Source organism: Diachasma alloeum, unplaced genomic scaffold (genome assembly GCF_001412515.2).
Source record: "Diachasma alloeum isolate Michigan unplaced genomic scaffold, Dall2.0 Dall_scaffold_00288, whole genome shotgun sequence".
Lineage (NCBI taxonomy): Eukaryota > Metazoa > Arthropoda > Insecta > Hymenoptera > Braconidae > Diachasma > Diachasma alloeum.
Window position 1 is genome coordinate 1,209,709 of NW_021680427.1, and position 27,463 is coordinate 1,237,171.

The window sequence follows — 27,463 nt, forward strand, 5'->3', positions numbered from 1 at the left end:
GCAAACGCACGTAAACAACTTCACCCCACTTCATAAATCCAAAGAATGCGTATCAAACAATACCGTATTCTCAATAGAGCTTCACGTAAAATCTAAAAATTCCCCCACAGCTCCAAATACTTTAAATAATTTACTCTTCATCTATCCGTCGATCTCAGCCCCCAAATGAGGAATTTCAACGACGAACGGAGCATGCCCCCCTGCCTCAAAAAATGAGATGAACCAGTGAATAAAGTGGTTTAGCCTGGAAAATTAAAACCAACTAAATCTGTGAAAAGGTACGAATTGAAAAAATCATTCCATTTTTTTAATAATTCAACCCATTTACTCTTCAGTCATGTACACAAAACAGATGAATGCAAAAGAAAACTTCCATTGAAGAGACGCAAAAGCACGTAAACACTTTCACCCCACTTCATAAATCCAAAGAATGCGTATAAAAGAATATCACATTCTCAATAGGTTCACGTAAAACCTAAAAATTCCCCCACATTGACTCGCCATTTACTCTTCGTCTATCCGCCAAACCTCAGCACCCAAATGAGAAATTTCAACGACGAACGGAGATCACCAAAACCATCTGTTATCGCCTCTCCCCTCCCCCCCTCCCCCCAAAAATGAGATGAACCAGTGAATAAAGTGGTCGAGCCTGTAAAATTAAAGCATAATAAAACTAAAAAAGGAAGAAAAAAAAACCCAAAAAGAAGGAAGAAAAATACGAGTAAAAAGGAGCGAACCAAGAGCGGTGAAGAGAGGTAGAATCGTAGAGGTAAGATCGTAGAGGCTGTGGGGCCGGCGATCCCAAAGGTAGGAAGCCCCCGAGAAGCGGTCGCAGTCCATCGCGGTACCTCATCTCGTCCAAACCCAACTTTGTGCCCGAGCGGTTTTGAAATCCACCTCCTTCTACACTCATTCAAATCGCCCGTGTACGGAGCACCAGTTGACCCTCATTGAAATCACCTGTGATCTCCGAGGACTGGGCAGTGGCTGATGTGAAGACTGAGCCGAACTGCTGATTCCGTGATTTCGGGGGAAAAAATCACGAAGAATTTGAATTGAGTTGAATTGTCCATTGGGTTGTAGGTTTGGAGGTGGATTGATGTGATGGAAATTGGTGGAGTGGTGGTCGGCTGACTGGAACGTGGAGGGATACGCGAGACCTCAGGGAGCACACTACAGTCATTCAGTTCACACCCTTCAATAGGATCAAGTCTTCAGTGTTTGCCATTAAAAAAACCGACATTCACCGGAATTTTTACGATTGCACTCGTGAAAGTGACAATAGTGATTCGTGATTCGGGCGGAATAGTAATTAGTGCATTGTGTTGTTTATGCGGAGTGCAGTCTGACTGGATACGATACACGGAGACAAGTATATTGAAATTTTAATGTGTTTACGTGTGCACTAGGTCGATTATGGAGAGAGAAGAAAAAATTAGCGACTGGTATAATTTCGATAACCAGAGCACTCTCGTTATCACGTCAATTAGTAACCACTATCCTCTAATTACCCGCTCCAGATGACTCGGATCCGATCCACCGGCGGGTTTTTCAATCATTAGGATAATCGGTTTTTACCAACTTTCGACGTATCCGGCGGTTTCACTTTTCTTTCTCGATTGATTCGGGTTTTTTGTTTTTGGTGGTACATGTGCTTCAAGGATTTTCGTTGAGTTCAGTGAGAGGAGGAAGGAGGTTTAATTGTACCTGGTGAATCAGTGATTTGTGTGTGGAGTTATTCAGGAATGTTGATGAAATAGTTTGATGAAATACTTAAGGTGATTGTGATGTAAGAGATGCGTCGTGGTGATATCGCGGTGATCGCGATAGCCCTTACTATACTTGGGCTAATCCAGGGCCCGTATCAATCGAGGTAAGGAGTTTTGATGGGTTTAAGGGGGTGAAGGCTCTCTTGGTGGGAGTATTTCATTTTTAGGTGATCGGGGCAATACATAAATGTTGAAATTTCGTACGCACGAAAAAATTTGATAGAAAAGAGTTTTTTTTTTAGGGATTCTATGGATTTTATATTGGAACTCTATGAGAATTCTTGGGCATGAATTTTCTGCGCTTTTTCCCTCGGATTTTATTGCGAGAAAGCAATAAAAATGGAGCAGAAAAAATTGGAAAATTCATGCGCGAGAATGTCTGTAGAGAAAAAAAAATCAGTTGAATTTTTTCCATGTCATTGGCGCAAAAACTAGTAGAATAATTTTATAGAATTTTAATAGAACTTGAATACCACTCTTATAGAGTTAGAGTAGAACTTTCATAGAATTTCTTGGGGAGAAGTTCGGAATTTCAATTCGATTTCGCAATTACACACGTGCGAAAAAAAATTGATAGAAAAGCGTTGCGTTTTTTTAAGGGATTCTATGGATTTTATATTGGAACTCTGAGAATTCTTGGGTATGAATTTTCTGCGCTTTTTCCCTCGGATTTTATTGCGAGAAAGCAATAAAAATGGAGCAGAAAAAATTGGAAAATTCATGCGCGAGAATGTTTGAGAGAAAAAAAAATCAGTTGAATTTTTTCCATGTCATTGGCGCAAAAACTAGTAGAATAATTTTATAGAATTTTAATAGAACTTGAATACCACTCTTATAGAGTTAGAGTAGAACTTTCATAGAATTTCTTGGGGAGAAGTTCGGAATTTCAATTCGATTTCGCACTTACACACGTGCGAAAAAAATTGGATAGTTGGGATATTAGATATTGGAAACGTTGCGTTTTTTAAGGGATTCTATGGATTTTATATTGGAACTCTATGAGAATTCTTGGGCATGAATTTTCAGCGCTTTTTCCCTCTAATTTTATTGTGAGAAAGCAATGAAAATGGAGCAGGAAAAATTATAAAATTTATGCACGAGAATGTCTGTAAAGAAATCAAAACCTGTTGACTTTTAATTCTAATCCGAGAATTCTAATTTGTTGTAGAATAATTTTATAGAATTTTAACAGAGCTTGAATACCACTTGTAGAGTTAGAGTAGAAATTTCATAGAATTTTTTAGGGAGAAGTTCGGAATTTCAATTCGATTTCGCATTTACACACGTACGAAACAATTTCATAGAAAAGACTAGTGTTTTTTTTTAGGAATTCTGTTGATTTTATATGGAAACTGAGAATTCATGGGCATGAATTTTCTGCACTTGTTCCATTGGATTTTATTGCGAGAAAGCAATAAAAATGGAGCAGAAAAAATCCGAAAATTTATGCGCGAAAATGTTTGTAGAGAAATCAAAATCTGTTGACTTTTTTTTATGGAATTGGCGTAAAAAACTAATAGAATAATTCTCTAGAATGTTAACAGAACTTAAATAGAACTCTTATAAAGTTCCAGTGGAAATTCCATAGAATTTATCCATTCAATTTTACACACTTGCAAAAACTATGTCTCAAATTACTATGAAAAGCTTTTCAAAAAAATGTCTTGGACAGCACAATCTTTATTTGAGATATGGCTTTTCCCGATGTGATTGACATCTCCGGTGAACAATTTTCACATGTTTTAAAAAGTGTTGACTTTATTTATGAAGAGAGAAATTAAAACGAACCATCGAAAAAATTAAGGATGCTAAGTCCATAAATATCTAGTCATGTGTTGGATTATTCTTGTTATCTATTCAGATCTATCCTGAACGGTCTTTAGCTTCAAAGCAAGAGATCCCTTAAAGACCTTTTTTTCCTTACATTAAATGGAATTTTTTAAATGTAGAATGTAATTTCATTTGAGGAACTTTAGTATTGAATTTTTTACTGGATTTTTAGTAAAATTCCAGCAAGTCCAAAATTACACGAATGAAAAACTTGACTCCTTCGTTTGTTTGCAACGAACCTATCGGAAAATACCCGATAATTTTGAAGCCCTTGTGGTATTACAAGTGATAATTTCCCGTTGTTCGGTAATTTTCCGGTTGTCAAGCAGAATAACAATAAATTACCGATTGTACCACGATGCCACCGAATACCGCGATTATTTTATCGAAAAGGTGATGGGGAAAATAATTCGCCGAATACGCCTTGAGCTTCAAAATAAATCGGAGTATTTCCCTGAGGCTTCCCTGCAAGCGCTTGCGCGTGGGATTTTTTCTGCGAAACTTGACATATTCATTTGTTTAGAACGGAGTTATCGACCATTTTGAAGCTCTCGGGGTATTATAACGAAATTTTTTTTTCAGTATTAAGAAGGCGTCAATAATTAGACAAGTAAACAAATAAATTGCGAAATATAAAATCCATTTCTTTACATTAGATGAAAAGAATTCAATGGAAAGTTGAACAAAATGCAGATTAGATTTTGTATCACTTTATGTGAATCAAATTCACAAAAAATTACTAGAATTTTAGGGGAAATTGTGATAGAAATCTCTCTCCATGTGGAGAAAGCTTTTATAATCATATAAGTAAATAAATAAATCATGAAATTTGCTCAAAACTCTACTGATTGCGCAACATGCCAACGAATACACGGAGAGAAAAATGCATTGAAAAGTAAAACGAACCTTCACACGGAGAGAAACATTCAGTAAAAATTACGGAACTCACAACTCGCTCATCGATTACGCAATCGACTCAGAAAATTTGAGTGACGGTATCGTAATACTTCACAGGAGATCCAGATGAAAATTACGGAACGCGCAGGAAAAATTCCGTGACAGTTCCGTAAAATTTCCTACAACCATATTTCGCTCCGGAATTACGGAAAAGATACGTAATTTTTATTGAATATTTCTCTCCGTGCATTAAAAATTACTGTATTTCATCATTGAGAAAAAAGAATGCTGTTCAACCAGTTTCCCGGAAGAGTCACATGAGAAACTACGGAAAACGTATGAAAAATTAGTGCACGACTCACTCAAAATCGGGTGCCACATATGAATTTTTCCGTACGGGGTACCACATTTTCAATGTCTCCCTCTACTTTCTTGTGCCCTCTTCGGTACGTCCCATGCGTTGGTGAGAAGGTACATTAATTTTCGAGAGATTTTTCTCTCCGTGCAGAACTTTGATGATTTAATCAATTTTATTCAACTCGATTGAAAAACAAACTAGAAATTTGGAAAAAACAGAAATTGAAATCGGGCAAGAAAACATAATTTCTTCACATTCGATGCCATTTCTAGGCATTTCTACTCGAAATTAGGAAATCTGAAAAATCACGATTACAGAGCTTTTATTCGGCTGCAAAACTGACTAAAAAGTTGAATTCCAGCTCCACGGAAAAAAATGTTTAGTAAAAATTACACTGATAGAACGGATTAGTTATTGTTAACGAATGGACTTTGGTAGGGGATTAGGGTCTATTCGGTCCCACCAAATATTCATTCGTTAATGGTTAACAAATATATATTTGAGGAGCCTTGTTTGACTTGACTTTCGCCATTCAAGTGAACCATTCGTTAACTATTACCGAATATTCATTTGGTCATATTCAACTCTACCATTCGTTAATAGTTAACGAATCTCGTTTGGAATAAAAGAATCATTCTATCAGTGTACGGAACTCACAATTCACTCACCGATTCCGGAATCGACTCAGAAAATTTGAGTGACGGTATCGTAATTTTTTACAGGAGATTCAGATAAAAATTACGGAACTCTCGGGGAAAACTCCGTGACAGTTCCATAAAATTTCCTACAACCACATTTCGCTCGGAATTACGGAAAAGACACGTAATTTGTATTGAATATTTCTCTCCGTGTGAACGAAATGGAGATCATCTTACGTTTTGCATCATCAATTTATGCGAACTGAATTCACAAAAGATTGTGTACTGTAAGAACATGAACCGACGAAGAACATGGCTCACGAGTCAGCCATTGGGCCCCCAAAAAACGGGGGGGAGGGAGGAAGGGGTGACAAAGGAGTGGGGGAAATAAGGGGGGAAGGACTTTGCAATTAGGTCCATCATGGGTATAAGTTCGAGTGGTTGTAGACGTGCTGGACCACCTTGTTGTGGACACACATCCCGTTTTCGGGTCCACGAAACACACGATACGTTTCACCGCAGAAATTGGAGATCGATGGTCCGATATCGAGCCACTGTGCACGAGTATTCTGCTCATCGATGGGATAAAAAAAGGGAGGGGGGGAGAGAGTGGGTTACATTCAGGAGATTTTTTAGTTTTTTTCAAAGCGTTATTAGCGGAATCTATTGCGCAATTTTCCATATTGAAGGAGAATGGACGGCATTTATTTAGAACCGGGTTTGAAGTCTGTGGAATTGTTACGAGCTATGGAATTTCATGCTCGTTCCGTTGTGGAATTAGCATTAATTGATAACCGTGTCGCTGATTGGGGAAATTAGCATTGATCGATGAAATGATATTGGTGATTGATGGATCGTGTTTGTGGAGTCGATACTCTTGTTCAGGGGTTTGTTGGTCGTTTTCGGTTGGAATTACTCCACTGATTTGCAGTTGGAATACTGGCGATGATGAAACAGTGAATGAGATAATAAGTGTTTTTAAAATTGAGGATCCGTAATTCGTGATGCAATGCGCAATTATACTGTTAGAAATTTTTCGAAATTTCGTGGAAAATATGATAGTAATTCTCATGAGATTGACATTGAATCGGATTTAGAGGGGAAATAGTTATGAAATTTCAAGTCTCAAGGAGAATTCACGGGAATTCATGAGTTTTCAGGGGGAGTGAGATGGAAATTTCACAACTAGATTGAATTTTCAGTGGAACATGAATAGTGAGGAACAAAATGACATGGATTTTCAATTTTTCCCAGAATTTTTCTGATTTTTCGCAATTTTCATAGAATCATTGAAATAAAAAATCAAGTATTTTATTGATTTTTAGATCACTTGAACAGAATATCAATGGAATATTTGATTTTTCAATGACAAGATTTTCTGAAATTTCAGTGGCACTTGAACACGATCAAAATTTCCGGAATTTGGCGCGGAAAATTCAGACAAAAATTTTTAACAGTATATTTTCCGTTCAGCAGACACGTAACTACACTTTTTAGTGGAGAGTTTTTAAAAAAATCAGTCCTGTTCTATCTTCGACGCTACCGTATACTGAGAGAAAACCGGACAAGTTCTCAAATAAGTTTTAGTTGGGTCATCAAAATCGTTAATTGAAAATCACCAAAAAAATAATTGTTTGGTTAGAATATTTATTTCTTTTTCCCCTATATTTTCAAATATTTATTTCTGACCCTTATCTTTTCGAGATGAGACGACACGAGACGAGAGACTGCGAGAGAATCTTTCGACTCTCGACGAGACGAGAGGAGAAATATCTTCTCTCGTCTCGTTTCATCACTAATGGAAGAATTCTTTATTCAAATTTCAATAGAAATTTTCTCACATTATACTGTTAGAAAAAAAAATGAAATTTCATTGACAGTTGACCACCAATTTTCAGGAGTGACACTGAATGCGATTGAGCGGAACAAATCATGAAATTTTAGGTTTCACTAAAAATTCAGTTAATTTCCAGAATTGTAAGAGGCAGAAAGAAGAGAATTCCTTACTTTGTTTGAATTTCCAATCTAATATGAATATTCAGTGTCAAATTGCATTGAATTTTCAGCGCAATCTGAAAATTCAAGAATGTATTTACCAGAATTTTCTGGTTTTCTATTCATTTTCAGGGAAAACTGGAACGGAAATGTACAGTTCTGTTCGATTTTTCCACGAAATTCTGAATTTTTAATGACAAGATTTCCTAAAATTTCAGTGGAATTACAACACGATTAAAAGTTCCGGAATTTGGCACGGAAAATTTAGACAAAATTTTTTAACAGTGTAATTGCAACATTTAAAATCGCCAAGCGTACATTCACGAGAAAAAAATTGAAATTCATTTCTCATTTCGTTTTTCCCCGGATTGTTGACGACATGAAATTCGTTATTTCAATCGCGGTAATTTATATCTACGAGAATTGAGGATGGTCAGGCAATTTACCGCCCGCAATGACACTTCGATGTCACAAAGACTGAAATTTATGTCGCGTAGGGTGAAATATGCGCTTCGCAGAGGAGAGGTCACGTCGTGGGTAATGAAAGTTGTCACTTTTCGGGTGTTAATGATCAAAATTCCGGTATCGAAGTGGATGTCCTCCCTTTGCCCACCTGAGCGGCTATTTTTTACGAAAAAAATTCCTTCCGTGTGGTGAAAGAGTTACTGGCTATCAAGCATCGCCCGGGTCGAGTCACGCCTTTCAGGCTTTTAAACCAACAGCTAATGAGCCGCTGGATTTTTCGCAAAAATTTTCGCTTGTTCGTGATTCATCGTCAATAACTCGATATCGGTGAAGTAAAATCCACCGAATTTTGGCTGTTTTCGCGCTTCAGAATTTATTCCACTTGTACATTGTTTGCTCGAACACAGAGAGAAAAGTCCAATGCAGAATTGGGGTAAAATCTAGATAATCAGGGGCGAAAGTGTATTTCAGGAATTATTTTTCCCAATCGGACTTCGACCAATCAGAGTGCAGTATTTGAGGCAACCCGACAGTTTTATTTCGAATATTTCCTCCTAGCTTTCGAATATTTCGCAGTAGTAGCTCTTCATTTTTTCGGCTCATTTCAGATCGAATCTTGTATTTGACAGTCGATGGAAATCGGGTTATAGGGGAGGGTGTGCCTGTACCGCTCACCTAAGGGGAAATGCCAGTTTTATATTTTATACTTCAACTTGAGTATAAAAAAAGGGTTTGTGAGACTTCTTTAACTATTGAACTCATTATTCTCGAAGTGTAGACGCCTAATTCTCGTTAGAATCCACAAAATTGATTGAAAATAAAAGAGAGAGCCTATTGAGCGGTACTAACCGCTGTCGGCTAATACAGCTCGGCACGATTCCAATGCCGCTCATAGGGTTTTATGTGTATCGCTCGCGCCGCAACCTAACCTGTACTCGAGTGCTGTCGAGCAACTACGTGGCCGATTCTATGAGCGGTATTACCGGCTCCGCTCGGCGTCAACAAAATTGTTAAGAATTATTGACATGAGTGGAGTTTTGAGTTCGAATTGGTCTCAAATTATGCGTGAAAGTACCACGAATCGAATAACCACAGTTTAATATGAGAATTCAGCGTTTGAAACTATCAAAAACCTTAATTACAAGTCCATTCTATCACGCGCGAGGCATCTTATGGAGAGGTATATCTTAAACGAAGCCTCTACTGTACTTGATTCTGGTATAAAATAAAACTGAATTCATGTATATTTTTTTTCGTTATTGGTGATTCGAAGAAGGAAAGTTTTTCTTCTTTATTCACCTTTATTAAATTTCCTTTATTAAATTTCCGCGCTTTCGCGCGCGCTTATCTTTTTGTTGTGAAAATGAAGAAATCGAATTTATTAAACTTCATACACTCATAGATGTTTTATAAATATTGATAATGACTTGAAGAGAATTAAGAGAATAAAGAGTGAAGCATCAATGAATAATTTCTAATCTTCGATTAATTCTTTTTTTTTTACTTTTTAAAATAATCTGATTAAAATATGTAATTGTTGAAAAATCAGGGAAGGGTTATGAATTGATTTCCTAGAGAACTGAAAAAATTTCTTGAATTCTTCGGAAATTTCACAGTTTTCCAGATAACTGTACATCACAGATTTTTCTCGAATTATTTGGGAAACCGAAGAATTTTCGTGAATTTTGTAGAGTTTAGAATTTATGTATGAAAATCTGAAAAGCAAGGACTGATCATTTTGGCGTGTGATAAATATGGAAAAATTAAAATTTGGGAACTGAAGAATAATTTGTGAGTTGAAAAAATTTAGAAATACTCTGTTTTTTTTTTCTCATGATCAACAGTTAGGCAATTTAGATATGTTTTGATATAAAGATCAACTTCACACATGAAAAAATGAAAAATATGACGCAGAAACAATTTTTGGCATTTGGAGAATTTGAAAATAGCGGGGATTTTTTTCAGCGACTACTTCACGTGACTCATTGACCAATCAGAATTGAGGATTAGCGGTCAGGCAGTTTCGAGATATTTCGATATAAAACAACTTCACGTTTCTTTCATCTTTAGTAAAATAGGATATTGCTGATACTGACCGCATAATGGCCCAGCGGAGGAATAGATATACCAAATAGAGACTCTAAAACCTCACAAACAAAAAAAATCATCTCACTGTCCGAAGGAAATTGTGAAAGTCACTATCGTGACGTAAATTCTTCAACGCGCGGTCTATTAAGACTCCGACAAATTTGATACGCCAATCATATGTCGCTTCAATCACCCCACCTGTCATAGCCATGAAAGAGATCGTTATATCAATGTGTCAGGTAATATGTAAATAGCGTCTAACATTCGAAAATATTTAGAATGATCCTGAGGCCTTGTTTTGTTGCTCTTATCAAAGCCATGGGAGGATGTGATTGGAAAACCATCGATTGTGTCCTATGATCATCCGATGAAAGAAATATCTCAACCACTATTTAACATGCACGAACTCGTTGCGCCTCGGGGCTGCGCGTCTCCTGGAGGTACAAATTTCTTGTCATTGATTATCTCTTCATCGGAGTATTTCATTAGTTTCTTATATTTTTACATCCAATCCAGTCTTGTATAATTGCCAGAATATCATTACAAATCCAATCAAGATGAGGGAACGAATTTTCTACTTTAGAAAATCCCAGGGATCGATAGAATAAATTATCGAAATGAATCGATAAAATAAATCGTTGTCTCGGGAATGAAATTTTCAAATTTCTCAATTTCCGATGGATTTCTGTAATCTCGGGAATATTATTCACTGGAAAATCATGGGGCGAGTGTGGAAAAATATTCCATCGAAGATGAATTGCCGCATTAATTCAATATTTTAATTAATTCGTTAATTTTTTTTTTATCGATCACACACATCCACCGATACGTGTCGTAGCATGATACAACGTGCGTTGTATCTTGGGGGATACTGGATCTGATTTCACGGCCCCAGGCCAGAGCCCGATATTCCATGAGAAAAACAGACCTTCAAGAGTGTCTTGTGATCTTACTTCTTCTTGTACAGACTCTCAGCGAAATACTCTACCTGAAATATTACATGATCGGTATATCCACTTACAAATTTCTCAATCGATGCAAATTAACGATCCCAATCACGAAAATATGATGCTCGTGACAGTTTTTTTGACCGCCAATTTTTAATTTTTTTTTCAATGATTAATATATACATTATGTGGTTAACGCAAGGTGTATTAAATTAAATAGCATTCAATTGATGTCACGGAATAAATTCAATTAATTTTTGGGAATTGAATGAAAAAGTGGACGCGGACGCAGAAATTTTGTGTTGAAACTACCACAACATGCCGCATTTTTTAGAATAAAACCTTGATTGAACCTTGATTAAACCCTGACTAAAAACTAATTCGAGTCTTGAGCAGGTCTGAATATAGAATCATTTGGCAGAACGAAATAACAGCCGAAAATTTGCACCTCATCTGCTTCGATAGTATATAATTCACCATTTCATATCATTTTCTTAAATTCAATTAAATTTCTTCTTTAATCATATGAGTTATATTTTTAATTTAGTTCAATTTACTTTTGCCAATGAATCATTTTCTTGGGAGAAAAATTCATTTTTTAGGAGCGTCTTTCTCCGGGCCCGTCATCCCTAGGTGGTCCATATCCATCTCCAAATATCAAAATTATATTGAATTATGAGACGATTATTCTACATATCATTGAATAAACACGCTTAATTATTTTTCAATGTTTTCAAATTTGAAATTTTCATACTAAAAATAATTTGGAACAATTCTAAATGTTAATAATTTTCAATTCAAAACGCACTTGGACCACCTGGGAATGATTGGCCGGGAGAAATACGCTCCACAAAAAAATAAATTCTTCTCTCAAGAGAATGATTCCAAAAGCAAATTTTTTCTCACAACTAGATTTTGACGGAGAATAACATATTTCAAGCTCATCGAAATCGGCCGAGGGACACTCGGGACGGTTTCCTTGTCAATGTGATAGGTTGATATAATATAAAAAATCTAAAACTTCCCGAGTCGAATATTAGGACCTGAATTCCCCCTTGAACACCTATCATGAGTAGGAGGACCAGGATGAACGTACGGTGTATTTACATTCAGAAAGACCCCCTGGCCTGAACGTGCGAGTTATTTCCAAATTCCGAGGGTTCAGGAGGAAAACAGGAGGTGTGTTAAACCTACTTATCGCCTGCACCCCCTAAAATGTTTTCCACTCCATCCCTCCTGAAAAGAACCTACAAACCCTTTCGAGGTATTTTTTTATTATTTTTAATACGGGTGAAAATTAAGGTCATACTCAAGGGTCATATATAAGGGTCAAAAATAACGGTCAGAAACGACAGTAAAAAATAAGGATGGGAATTTCAGTAATTTTCACCGCAAACAGAAATGAACAAAATAGTGAGCTACTCAATCATCCTGGCTATCAGGGTTAATTCAGGGGACTTATGATTCCTTTTCATTCGACAGGAGGAGAAGGGGGAAAAAGTATCAGTTGAGAAGGGTTTTTACGCCTTTAGGATGAGGCAGGATCATATAAGGAGTTATTCAGGATGTATAGGATGAATAAAGGAGGAAAAAATATCTCAAGTAGGTAATAGGGGGGAATAAGGTCCAGATATTCGACTCGGGTTAAATTAGAAGGACTCCAATGCTTTCATTCGATACATCAAAAATTAAGAATGCCCTCTCTTCTGTATTTCCTCATTCCCCCAAAAATTTACAGACATAAAGTCATCGAAAAACCATAAAATCCGGTACACCATCAATCTCACAATACCTCGATGACAGCTACTACACCGGCACGCCGTAAAAGCCCCCCGAAAAAACCCAAATTCACCCGGCATTTCCTCCTCAACAATCACCACAAAGCCCAAAGAATGTATCGTTATACACGCCTTGCAATACAAACGTGACAAGCAGAGTAGAAAAAGAAAAAAAATACAGTCCATATCCTCCCACTACATTTCAAACTGTATCCAGCCATTTTTCGTTGAATAGAAGATATATCTCCTTCTCACCTCACCACAGTTTCCTTCAAAATAAGGTGGTTTGAATAATTCGTAGGCACGTCACACAACAATACACTTCAATCTGTTCCGAGTTTTCCCTATTTAGTCTCGCCCCCCCCCCTACCTGTCTACTCCAGGGATAACTCCATTACTGACTAAATTATAAAAATGCGTGACGAAAAAAAAATCTCAAGTTTATTTTTCAGTCTCAGGTGTACTCAGCATTTTTGTAAAATAAGATATTTTTTTTACTAGTATCAGGTATAGTTTAGGGAAGAGGGAGGGGGAGAACTAACCGTCACACGAATTAAGATCCCCCCTGAAGTGTATTGGAGGGCCTCCCGCGGTGCGAAGCGGATAACGGGCCCATTTGGTCTTAAGTTTGGTTCTCTTTTCGGTGTTGTCTGCCGCGTGTGTCCTCTTCGCCTCCCCCCTCCCCCCCAGGCACTGTGCAGTGTCCCTCTTTCTCCTCTTCCTGCTTTGCAACATCTTTCGGGTCTTCATCCTCACAAAGGTGGCGCGTTAGCATTTATTAGCGGCGGTTACCACACGGTGTATTAGCTTCCAACATTCGTCTAGAAGAGGTTAATTTTTTTTTCACCCTTATAAAAGTGTTTATAGGCGAGAGGATCACTTCGGGATTACTTCTGGAGGGTTTTGCTTTTTTTGTGTTCAATGGAGAGATAGAGAAACATAATACAATGGGTGAGGCGTTTGGAGGGGTTTAGCGCGGTTGATGACTTATTTCGAAGTCTTTTTAGAGAGTTTTTAGAGAGTATTATTTTTGACGATATCATGGTGCATTCCTTTGTTTGAGAATGGAGAAACCGCGTGAATAATATATGCAGTTGCAGTTGACGAAATTGTAATTGTCTTGAGGGAAAAAACAAATAGTAAAGCACAAAAAATGAGTAATGAATAATTTTTGGGGAAACTTCTTGATACAGTCAATGCGGTTATAAATTGTAAGGATACTTGAGTAAGAAACAAACTATCGAATATATATTGGTGTGCTGGCGCAATAGGTTAGGCGCTTGACTCACGACCGGAAGGTTCCGAGTTCGACTCCCAGTTGGTTACATAGTGGAGTCCGACTGTTTAATTGTAATCAGGCGTCTGAATACTTGGTCGTAGGGAATGAGAATGAAATACTTGTATTCCTGAAATGGTCTTTTTTTATTGTTCCGATTGATAGAACCAGTTTCATCTCCACAAATGATGAGACAATTCATATCGATATTTTGCATTCACTCCAAGAAAATTCCAGGAAAAATTCACGTATATAGTCGTCCTGATTCTATATACATCCTGTTGCATACTCCTTTACTACGTAAATATTCGAGTTTTTATGGACGTCGTTAACCTGCTATATTTTCGAAAGAAATTCATCAGTGCTCGAACGGAACAGCCAAAAAATTCCCCAGAGAATACATTTTTCTCATTTGGTGGTGATTGAAAAAAAAACACGGAGTATTTCCATAATGTTACTCCAAGACTTGATGAAGCAAACTATTGAATACGTACCAATACACTGGCGCATTGAGTCGGGCGCTCGACTCACAATCGAACAATTTAGAGTTCGATTCTCAGGCACTTACCATACTCATGAGAAATATCCACCGGATTCGATCGGAGTAATGTTGAAGCTCTTGTATCCATCAAATTACTTTTTTCTGCTATGCAAATGATTTTTTTTTTTCGTTCAAAAAATAGAAGCTGTCGCATTGGAATGAAAATAATAACGAAATTCATCTAGATATTCTCCATTCATTCCGAGAAAATCTCGGGAAAAATTTATGCATACAGTCCTCCTGAATCTATCGAATTATTCTAGTGAATACAAGCCCATTACGTCAATACTCAAGGTATTATGGACTTCTTTGAACTGCCGTGCATTCGGAAGAAATTAATGAGCTCCTGAAGTGGTCAGTAAAAAACTTCCTCGAAGAATACGTTTGATATTTCTCACTCAGTAGTGACTAAAAAAAATTGGGTATTTCGCCAAAGTTATTTCAGTACTTCATTAAGAAGCAAACTATCGAATACATGTCAGTATGTAAGTGTTCAAAAGATTGAGAATTTAGCGTAATTCGGCACTGAATATTCATATTCTGATTGAAAATTCAAATAAGTTGAGGAATTCTCGTCTTACTGTTGGTCAATTTTTTTGGAATTTCATTGAATTTTCCATGAATTGTGAACTTTCACTTTCACTTTTCACTATCACTCTTCTCAAAACTGCTAGTTAGTTATCCATGAAATTTCAATTTTTTTTCAATAGTGTATTTCTCCAAAAAAATTTCAATACTTGATTGAGAAACAAACTATCGAATACATGCCACTATGCTGGCGCAGTAAGATAGACGTTTGATTCACAACTGGAACGTCCCGGGTTCGATTCCCATGCAGTTACCATACTCATTATGGATCACCATTGAATTAATTCTCGCCTTGGTTGAAAGGTTATCGATGCTATCAATCAAATTATATTTTTCTGTTCTGCAAATGGTTTTCTTTTCATTATTTCAATTAAGGTACTTCATCTTCAGTATAACTTTGGGGTATATAGTGGGAGTAAACATCAAAGATGTCGACACTCCGCTGCATCGTTCGAAAAAAAAAATGAAAATTTTAAAGATTCAAGAGTGAATCGAAATTTTTCTGATCAGATTCCTTTTTATTTGTGACTCATAATTGTTCAACCGACGATTAATTTTATCCTCGAACCTTTTTTTCATGATTGTATTAATAAATTGAAACTATCGTCACAAATCAGGTAACAAGGCATTTTCGTTAGACGAAGTTGGTGTTACTGTTCTTTGATATGAAGCTATAGTACATTATAGTAGACTTGCTTCCATTTACTATACACGGAGAGAAATGTTCAGTAAAAATTACGGAACTCTCACTTCACTCACCGATTACGGAATCGACTCAGAAAATTTAAGTGACGGTATCGTAATTTTTCCCAGGAGATTCAGATAAAAATTACGGAACTCTCACTTCACTCACCGATTACGGAATCGACTCAGAAAATTTAAGTGACGGTATCGTAATTTTTCCCAGGAGATTCAGATAAAAATTACGGAACACTCCGGAAAAATTCCGTGACAGTTCCGTAAAATTTCCTACAACCACATTTCGCTCCGGAATTATGGAAAAGATACGTAATTTTTATTGAATATTTCTCTCCGTGTAGGACCTACAGTTGAGCTAGCCCTGTACATTCTAACCTTCTCTCACTGTCGTCATATTACACCGCCATTTTTCGCTAGTTCAACGAAAATTCTTGATCCTCTGATGCATTTTCAATAATTTCTCAAAATCTGTGCAGTAATAAATTATAAAATTGCAGAGATATATTCTTCGAGTGGGTTCGATGGTGTATATCGGGCATTTGCATTGCTTGTACATTGTCGATGCTCATACTGAACAGTTGGACAGTGACTCTCATAAAACGCTGTACAAATGATATTTATAATAATTTTTTTTACAAAAAACTGAGCAGTCACTTGTGTTCGGACTGCTTGCGGCATATTTCTGGCTACTTCAAGAATTTTTCCTCAAAATTTCACATTTTTTGTACATTGTTGACTGTTCCCCCATCACTGACTGAGGAAGTACCTTAATAAGTTGTTATTGATCCTTTCTATTAACTCCACGGAAATCTCAATCTCATGAATCTGTCCATATACCCTATTGAATACATCCCCAGTACCTGAATACTCAACTTTTTATGGACCTCTTTAAACTTCCGTACATTGGAAAGAAATTCATCAGTTCCCAAAGTGGTCAGCAAAAAACTTCCTCAAAGAATACGTTTTATGTTTCTCATTCGGTAGTGACTGAAAAAAACATTGGGTATTTCGCCGAAGATATCCAATTAAAATAACCAATGGTCAGTATAAGAAAGTGATCCAAAAAAAAGTATAACGAATGCTTCCTACCAGTGAGAGTTGATGCTGAAGAAAGACGAAAAGGGATTTTTTTTTTCCACCGGTTTAGAGACAAAAGGGCAGAGACGTGAAGAGAGGCATTGAACGCTACATAAAGGAATGGGTCTCTTTCGGGTGGACAAAAAAAAGACAAATCCACGGTAGGGACACAAAGCGCCATTAAAATATTTTCAAGTGCGTCCCGTCTCTCCGTCCAATTCCATTTGCCATCTCTCTCAGTTTCTATCCTCTTGTGTATGTAATCCTTAGACTGAGAAGAGGATAGAGTGCGAGTGGAAAAGAATTGTACGACAAGGATCAAATAAAAAACGTAGAAAAGACGACAAAAATGCACGGGTATTCCGCGTACTCGCACGCAAGTTTCTCGATTTAAATTGATTAAATACAAAGAGGGATGGGGTGAATGTAGTTGGAACCAGTGAGGGCATGTTTTATTTACCTTGTTTTGCATGTTTTTTTTTGTCATTCCTTTTTACCAATTCCTCGAAGCCCTGTATCCATGTCGGTACAATGATATTATAGTCTTGCTGCCCATGGGATTTAATCCAATCGACGCCGAATGCTGAGAATTCCATTCCATTATTCCAATGGTGGTGGCTTCTTGAGATAATATAATTTAAGGCTGGATAAATCGGGGGATAAATATACATTGGCGTTAAGAATCATGATTTGGTGGACGATATATTATTTTACCTTCCTCCCAGTTACCTTTTCCTACCAATAGGTCTTTGCACATTTTCTCTTATCGCTGGCTTGTGTGGTGGTGGGACACTCATAAAACTGGTTCTTGACCGATTTATTCTCATTCAAGCGAACTAGTGGAGATAAAGATACTCTGATGCGCTAGGTCGCTGATATTCGTCGGCTTGGAGATGATTTCAACTCTGAATATTTTATACTTTTCGTTCTTCATCTTGTAATTTTACCTACCTGAGATTACTTTCCTGTTTTTGTATTTAAGGATATCCAAGTATATTTTACAGCTTGGTACAGACTACACTAAAGATTAAACCATTTGTAATCATCAAATTTGTCAATTAAATTGTGTGAGAAAAATTTGAAACCAATCATGAATATTCAGCGTCATTCAAATTATATCTTGCACAGGATTATTATTTTTTAAACTTATGTTGTTTATAAGTAAATAATTGAAATTGTTTAAAGTTCCGGAAACTTTTTTTTTAGGCATGAAATTGAGTTTTGGTGAAATTCTGAATATGAATAAATTTGTTATGATTCTGAACAAATGATTTTTATAGTGAAAAATTGATTGTTTATAAATTATTTACATAAAATACTTGTAATTTTGGGTAATTGCACTTTTTAAACGGTTTCATCACTCTTTCACCAAAAGTCAACTTTCGAATTTTTTTCAGATTTTGTAAAATGATTTCTAACGGTTCAAATTGGAGATTCAAATTTAGACCTGCAAAGTTTAAATAATAAAATCATTGTAAAATGTTCGGAAACTCAGGATCAAGTGGCAAAAGGGGCTCGAATGATAGCTCTGATGTTTGACTACAAAAGTAGAAAAGGATTTCACTGGAGAAAAAATAGCCAAATTATATTCTTAAGAATATCTTTTACAGTTCGGTACAGTCACACTGAAGATTCAACCATTTTCAAACATCAAATTTGTCAATTAAATTGCGTAAGAAAAATTTGAAAAACATCATGAATATTCAGCGTCATTCAAACTACATTTTGCACAGAATCATTTTTTTTTAATATTCATTTTTTACAATGCTCGTAATTCTCAAAAATTGCAGTTTTGTAATTATTTCATCAATCTTCCTCCAAAAGGAAAAACTTTCTCATTTTTTTCCGATTTTTAAAATGTTTTCTAAGGGTTCAATCTCGAGATTCAAATTCATACCTACAAAGTTTAAATAATAAAATTATTGTAAAATGTCCGGAAACTTCAATGGATCTCAAATGAAATGGGGCTCAAATGAAAACTCTCATGTTCGACTGCAAAAATAGAAGAGTATTTCAATGGAGAAAAAATAGCAAAAGTACTTGGATATCCTCAAAGTTGGTCATACTTTTAATAGAGAAAACGAATAAAAATTATTTTTGTATTATTTTCTGGAATGATGGGGGGAGGGGGGATTATGTGCATGGAATATTCAGTCATGTTACAAGGAATTTCCAACTCCAAAAATTCAACTCCAGAAATTATTAGCACAGAAAAGTGTTTTCGTTCTTAAACAAAATAAATTTTCCTTGAATTTCGTCCTGATCGCACTTCCTCGAATCACTTACAAGAAAAAAATGAGATTGTAAAAAAATATGCAAGAAAAACGTGGCATGCGTCCCACTCGATCCATAATCATCAATTACGTACGCAGTGACAAAATATTAATATATTCACACTACCTGTACTGGGTCGTTATCACCTCTCCTCAATTACCACAATATCGGAAAAATATAACAGCCACATATCGTTAATCCCACGATAATAACAGTAATCTCTAGCTTCTATTATAATTATTATCTAATTTTGTAATGAAAATAGAGAGGAGCGCAAACGATGTTATAGGCCAGATTGTTGCATTCCCATGATCATTTTCAGGGTTGAAAATCATGGACAGTTAAGTTTAATCAATCACGATTACATTGACAGACTAGCTATTATCCTCTCGACATGAACGTTGCTGAAAGATCCTTCCCTGGATGGATATGATGACCACAATTGCAAACAATTCCACATGTTTTTTTAGAATCCATAAAAGCGTAATAACAGGTCCCTGGGGCAACTAACCCATCATCCGAAGAGTTCAAGTTATTTTTCATCTTGTCATAGTTCCAATTAAATTCAATATTAAAACTGTTCATAAACCATAACATGATTGCTATTATGGTCATATTTTTTCTCTCATTTCCAAAAATAGACATTGACATCAGACGAGCAGAAAGTTGTATCGGAGAAACATATTATTCGAAACGCGTTTTTAAATTAAGAACATGTACTTGTTTTATTTGGAAACTTAATGAGATGCAGGTTACAGTAACAGAACGGATTAGTTATTGTTAACACGCACGAAAAAATTTAATAGAAAAACCTATGGAATTCGTTATAAAATTCTATTGAATTTCTATTAAACTTTCTATTAGTTTTTGGCTAATTCGATTGACATGTTCAATAGAAAACATTCAGTAGAAAAAGTCAACAGAATTCGATTTTTCTACATAACTTATTCTTTTCATATATTTTCTATAGAATTTGCTCGACTCAAATTTTCTAAGTTTTTTCCATTCTTCTCATAAAGAAACTCAAACGAAAAAACATGGAAAATTTGAGCCGAGGAAATTCTATAGAAAATATCTCAATAGTATAAGTTATATAGAAAAATTGAATTCTATTGACTTTTTCTACTGAATATTGCTTTGCTTTTTAGAAAGTGAAATCCTAATACTTCTAATTGATTGTTTTTATTCTCTTGCTTCAGTGGCAAAGTGACGTTTATATCAGTAAACAGAGAGTATACACAGCAAGTGGGATTCCATTCTTCTCATTTTTTATTTTTTCTGTCGTTACCAACCGTCGGGGGATGGGTATAGCAAATTTATCTGACTATCTAAGTCTAGATCATTGTGAGAACTCATTTTTAATCAAAATATCCAATATGTCGGCTCATCCCGGTGTTTGAAAGAATTGCAAGAATTTCCAGAGTTCTTCTATTTTTTTTAAATTTTTCCTTAATATTAGTCGAGTTTCTGAGATTTTTTGTGGCGGTTAGGTGTATGTTGTAGAATAATAACTCGTGGTTTAGCGGAATAAACGTGTTGTATTTAGCATATTAGATGGGTTTACATCGAGTTTGAGAATCGGACTGAGTTCGACTGCTCTATTTAGTCGGAAGCGTGCGGGTTTAAATACCTTTTGTTGTGGAAGGTTCGAGAATTGTCCAGAAATTTCGTGAGGGACAAGGATAAAATGATGTTTGTCTCGAATACGACGATATAGAATATTCAAGACGCGTTATGTGAATTTCGAAATAATAATTTGTTTGTGGCTCGCGCTACACCTCGCTTTGCCCCGCTCTCCCCTATTCAACTCTACCATTCGAGATTTAACATTAAAAAACACGAAAAACTTGAAACTGAAATGAGATAAATTGACACGGAGTCATCACGAGAGGAGTCGATACTGCGTATTTCGAGACTGAGACGAGACCAAACATTTCCGTGTTCATTGAGACCGAGACCATCTGTCCAAAGGATTGTCTCGTGACGTCTCTTGCGGCATCACTAATAGATGTCGGGCAAAATACCGATGATCCCAGGTTTTTCACCATTTCACTTTTTTCCGAGCAGTCACATGTTTCCGAAAATCAAAACTTTTGTCTGTTTTCGTTGAATGATCGCGCCGTATGATACTCTCCAGGCGCCGCGTCAAATTTTTTCGCCACCTTGAAAAACTCGTGTTAGGGCAGTGCAGGATACCCTTCTAGCCATAGCTGCAGGGTTACAGGAGTGTAGATCAGATGCCCGAGATACCGGAAAAGGGGATATCTATGTGCATATATTTGACGATCCCTTCTGAGACGTCAAGCGGTGAGAAGTTTGAGAAGAACAATCGTGCTAAAAGCTTCTGCTTGTTAAGGCATCAGAGGTGAAAAATAATAATTCAGAAACCTCAACACTAGCACCTCAAATTTACGTTCTTCCTGTCTAAAAAAACCTTTTAGAGATCAACTAAACACCTCGATGTCAAAACAAAAAGATCATCTCCTTTTTTCTTTTCGGATCGGTTCGACGGCTTCGTTTGAACTTTCTGTGATGAGTTATCGAGCCGAAGGATCATGACCGAATGGTCGGATTATCGGACTAAAATATGATGCGGCTCTGCTATTTGCGGAGTCAATCTCCCAAAGTTTTTTGCTAATTATGCATTCGTTCTTTTTTGGATGTTTTCGTCTGTGTGGTGCAGCATTGCGACGAACAATGGCTAACGGTTTTTACCGATCGACATCAAAATAATGCGGAAGTATTTACGGTACTTTTTTGCGAATGGGAGTACGCGATCGCGATCATTTAACCGTAAAAGTTTTTACTGTGGAAACTGTTTTTGACACTGGTTATAGCCAATATAAGTTTGTTGGTGTATTTGACGGAGGAATGGCGATAAAAATGCTGCTGTTAGAGATTTTTTGACACTTAAGTGATAACTGTATCTGAATTTTCAATATGGGGAATTTTAATTCAATTTACGGGTAAAATATTCATGGAATTTCTCATTCATATTGAAAATTTAATGAAATTGAAATTTTTATAAAATCAATGATTGAAACTTCAATGAAGGCTGGAATTTCCAAACACGTTCCAAAAATTTAGCATTACATTCAAGTGAATTCTTAATAGATTGAGAATTTAAAGAAATGGACGCCTGAATTTTCATAATTTTTAATCATTTTTATTGTCACATGAATCTGTGAATTAGAATTTCCTGGAATATTCAAAAAAATAATAATTCTACATAAATTTCATGAGTATTTAACGTTTTAAATAATTTAAAGAAATTTCATTATTGAAAATTCACATTGTTATGAAAAAAAATCAGTTGGCACAAACAATTTTAGCGTAATTTTGATATTGAACGTTAATGTTTTGCCAAGTTGAGAAAATTTCATCTTCCAGTTGTTAAAAAATTTCGAATCCCATTAAACTTTTGTAATACCACAAGAGCTTCAAAATTATCAGGTATTTTCCGATAGGTTCGTTGCAAACAAACGAAGGAGTGAATTGAACTCAATTCATTGTTCAACTTCTTTACTTTAGTAAATAAATTATCACTTAATATATGACATTATTCTGGGGCATAACATAAATGTAAATATGACTTCTTTTCCCCTCTTCTCTCTCTCCGCATTCAATCCTTCGACTCGGTTTCTGTCATATATAATCACCTCTATATTTTTCAAGTGCTTCCATATTACATTTTCACCCCAAACTCATCAGTCAGGAGTTAACTCAGTTAAATACGAGTTGAATTTCACGCCCCCTTCTGAATTCTATCTTCCACCTGAGAATGAATTTCTTTCATGACTCGTCACAGCTCCAGACATTTATTCTTCCCTCTCGTCTCTCATTTTTTTCTCCACCATTCCTCTCCGTTTCATTTCTCATTGTGACTCTTTTATTCGCCCGAGAAGTTCACTCTGCAACATGTACACTTGAGAAATATATATCTCGAGAGCATATCACTCGCGTTACTCTCGTGGATGGTGGCCTACTAGGACCAACAAACACATTGCGAGAGTGTACCCCCGGTATCTTCCGATCACACGTCTAAGACGTCAGACTTGTGACCTCACTCACTATCTTATGCTGAACTCGTATATTTTTGCTCTCCCTCTCTCTCTTTCTCTCACTCACTCGCCCTTATTTTTTTGGCTCGTTTACCTTCCCGTTTGCTTGGCTCTAAACCACATGAGCAGACTCGAGTATACATAACATTTTGAGATCTCTAGCTTCGCAACAAGACTTTAACAAGCTGATTGCTATCGCGGAAACGAGGAGGCGCAGGGGGTGGGGGAGGGAGACTCACACGTGTTTTGTGTGAGTCATTTTTTGCTCCTGGGGAAATGTGTATTCCGCGGATGCAGGGGAGCCGGCATCTCTGGGATTGGGTGGGTGCATGGAATTTGTTTAGTGAATAAGATGATGAAATACGTAATTGGAGGGGAAATGTTGGATACACTGTTTCAAAGAAGATGAAATGTTATGGACCGCTGACTAGGAATTTTCAGGAGTGACATTGAGTGTGAGTTAGGAGAGAAATCATGACATTTCAGATTTCACTGAAAATTCAGACGAGACTGTCAGGCGAGAATTTCCAAACTTATTTGAATGGTTACTGAAAACATGAATATTCAGTCCCATTTAATTAATTACGTTACACACTGTTAAAAAAATTTAACTGTATTTTCCGGAAAACGACATTGAATTCGATTTAGCGGGATAAAGTTAATGAAATTGCAAGTTTCTCTGAAAATTCAAATCCCAATTTACTAGCGGGAGAAAGACGGACATTCCACAATTTAAATGAAATTTTTAAGTGAACAAATGAATATTCACTGCCAATTTCCCTTGAATTTTCTGGGAATTCCTGTAAAATTCTTGTCATCCCACGATTTTTTGTAGGAATTCCTTGAGAATTCAAAGAATCTGGAATTCAAGAAGAGATTTCTCAGAACTTTTCTGATTTTTTATTAATTTTCCCGGATTAATTAAAATAAAATTGATAGTTTCCACGAAACGTCCCATGAAATTATGAATTTTCAATGACAAAATTCCTAGAAATTTCGATGGCCACGTTATTTGTTAGAAATTTCCAAGACCCTTGCCGGAAATGCTAGTGGAGAAACTTAGAACAGTGTATGTTCAATTAGTCAAAAACTGAAGAGTAAATTTACCGGAATGTTATGCAAAACTTTAATTGAGAAGAATAGCTCTCTCTGTGAATCCTTTTGTGCTTCCAAATGGAAATTCGTAAAATCCGAAGATTTCATTTTTTTGTCAGGATGACTAATTTTGGCTTCAGGAGTTCAAATATGTTATTTTTCGACCATGTCCGCATGTATATCTGTGACCGATTGTCTTTCAACGATAACTGAAACACTAATAGTTTAAATGAATTCAATTATGATTTAAAATATTCTTTCGAATGTCAACTGGATCAATTTCGACCATGAAATTGATTGCATATCTGTGATGGAAAAAATTCATTGTGAAACCAATATTCTGGGAAGGGTAACAGATTTTAACGTTGGGACAATATTGAATCCAATGTAAAATCTGTCAACCCAGAAATTTCATTCAGAAGCAAATTGCTAATTTATTAGCAAAAATATATCGACCATGTTGTGACGAAAGCAATTTCCCACTTGTTCACTTACCAAAGATATTTTGTCCATTAATTCATTTTCACCGAGTTTTCACCGAATCATAGAAGGAAAAACTGAGGAGGCATTCAGTGCCCGCGTTTCCCTTACACTCAATGCCACCTGTTGCATTATCCTTAGATATATACATTGGAGTGAATATCCATTGGGAATGGATCTTCAAAGCGGGTTAGAGCCGCACTCGATTCAATTATGCAAATTTATCCGAACAGGCAGTAACACACATAAACGTATTCATGATTTCATTTATACGGCCGTTAACCGATTCCGTCGTGGACATCACAACGGTGATGTTTGAATTTTCATCGATAACAAGTTTTCGAGCGATTGACATGGCGAGAGTGTGTGACGGTTTAGTGGACCCCAGTGGGTGGTCATAGCGTTGTTATTAGCGAACAATGTTGCCGTTCGATGAATGTCAGGACTGACGTGAAGAACGTCCTCACGTAATTATCCTGTCAATGCCGTGGATCTGATGCTGAGCCGCCAACATTGTCGATCGAGAGATCTGAATGCGTTTTGTATTCACGGAGAGGTTCGACGACTTTATACTCGTTGTGTGATCGTGCTTAATACTTGTATTGCACTATCATATTACAGTTATTATTTTATTGGGATTTTGGGGAGACTAATATGAGTTTTAAAATTCGCAGAGAATAACGATTACGAGTTAGTTGTTTTTAAATTGATTCCTGTAACGCTGATTTCGTTTTTTTACATAAAAAATTGCACTATTTATGTAAAATAGCCGGAAAAATGATCCTCAAAATGCTTAGAATATATTCTCGCTTCTGTCAGAAACATTTTTCTGGTTATTTCACAAAAAATGGTGCAATTTTTTTATATTAAACAAACAAAATGAGCTGTGCAGGCGTCAAATTTCAAAAAACTTGCTCGTAATTGTTGTCGTACAACATTGTTGAGGGGCTATTCACAAGCGAATTGGGTGACACCGCGATTACAAAATGTAATCGATTACCCAGGATTATGGGACTGATTACACTGATTACCATTGCCTATGTGATAACCGTGATTACCAAGAGCACAAAATGTGATTACATGATTACAAATGATTTCGTCGATTACATTCTGTGATTACCAAACATCTGTAATCATTGAAATCACAAAAATGGCCTCTTATTAAGTATGAATTGATGGGGTAATCAATTATTAGAACCTGCAAAGAAATGAGGAAGGAGCGGGGGGGATTAGAACAGAGGAATTCAGTCTCCATCACTCCATCTAAAAATTTGGGCATTTATAAGTGCTATCAGCAAAATAAATGTACTGAATATCTACCATTGATGGAGAATGAAACTTACCAGCAGATAATTCAGAGATAATTCAGTCGTTGGTTCTCCAGAATACGAAGAAATTTTAACTCTGTTGAATCAATTTTCTATGGACTAATGCTCTGTGCAAAACGCATTGTCTATGCAAGATTCTGAACTATAAACAGCTGGGATTCCAAGAAAAATTGATCCAGGGATCTCGTAGACTTACCGTTGGTAGAAATGACGCGCTCGAAAATTCAAAAACAAAATTTACGGTCTCACTAGGAGCAACTGCAAAAGATTACACTGATTACAAATGATTACCACTTGATTACCAAAACTTGATTACAAATATGGTAATCATGTGATTACAATGATTACATTGATTTCACTGGGATTACAATTGATTACATCAGCGAGTGATACCGCGATTACGCCTGTGAATAGCCCCTCGTCGTACAGTTTTTCAAAAATAAAAAATATTGTAGTACTTGACTCCGATTTAGGGGAAAATGGTTATAAAATTTCAAGTTTTAGGTAGGATTCAAGGAATTTCATGAGTTTTCAGTAGGAATGAGATTCTGTTTACTAAAGATGAACGAAACGTGAAGTTGTTTTATATCGAAATATCTCGAAACTGCCTGACCGCTAATCCTTAATTCTGATTGGTCAATATGTGACACGAAGTTATTCACAAAAAAAACACGCGGCATTTTCAAATTCTTCAGAGGTAAATTTTTTTTTCACTTCATATATATATATATATATCATATATATATTTCACATCTATATATATTATCGGTGAAATTAATAAATTCTGTCCTTTTATGGAGACCGATTATTTAAAAAAATTGAAGATAATTAATTGAAAATGAAAAATTCTTTATAGATTCTTTTACTCTACTTCGCTATTCACTTCAATCATTAGTCGAATTCTCTTTGATTCATTATCAATATTTATAAGGTATTCATGAGAAAATGAAATTCAATGAATTCCATTTCTTCATTTCAACAAATGAATAGATCAGCGCCCGCGAGAGCGCGCGCATGGATCTTGTAAAATAAAACAATAAAACGAGGTTTCCAGTTTAAAAAACTAATGGGAAAAATTGAAATGTTCCCAATGAGATTTCTTCAAAGAATCGCACTCCCTCCAACCCACCCCAAGTTTACGATTTCACTGGGATCAGATGTAGAGGCGCCAGTGTTGATAATATCAATAATCGATACTTGTCATATGATAATGTAGAATTCCATTCATCTATTACACATGTCGGTTCATATGATAATTTGACGAAACAAAGCTGCATTG

At 36.1% G+C, this 27,463-nt stretch overlaps 1 protein-coding gene across 1 annotated transcript in view; it reads left to right on the forward strand.

The window, feature by feature from the left end:
* The first annotated feature begins 1,657 nt into the window (after window positions 1-1,657).
* Window positions 1,658-27,463, forward strand: part of LOC107038764 (protein Wnt-7b) — an 89,865-nt gene continuing 64,059 nt past the window's right edge. Inside the window, exon 1 of the mRNA XM_015258017.2 lies at window positions 1,658-1,873. Within this exon, the coding sequence (XP_015113503.1) occupies window positions 1,797-1,873 (77 nt within the window). The 5' untranslated portion in view covers window positions 1,658-1,796. The remainder of the gene's footprint in view (window positions 1,874-27,463) is intronic.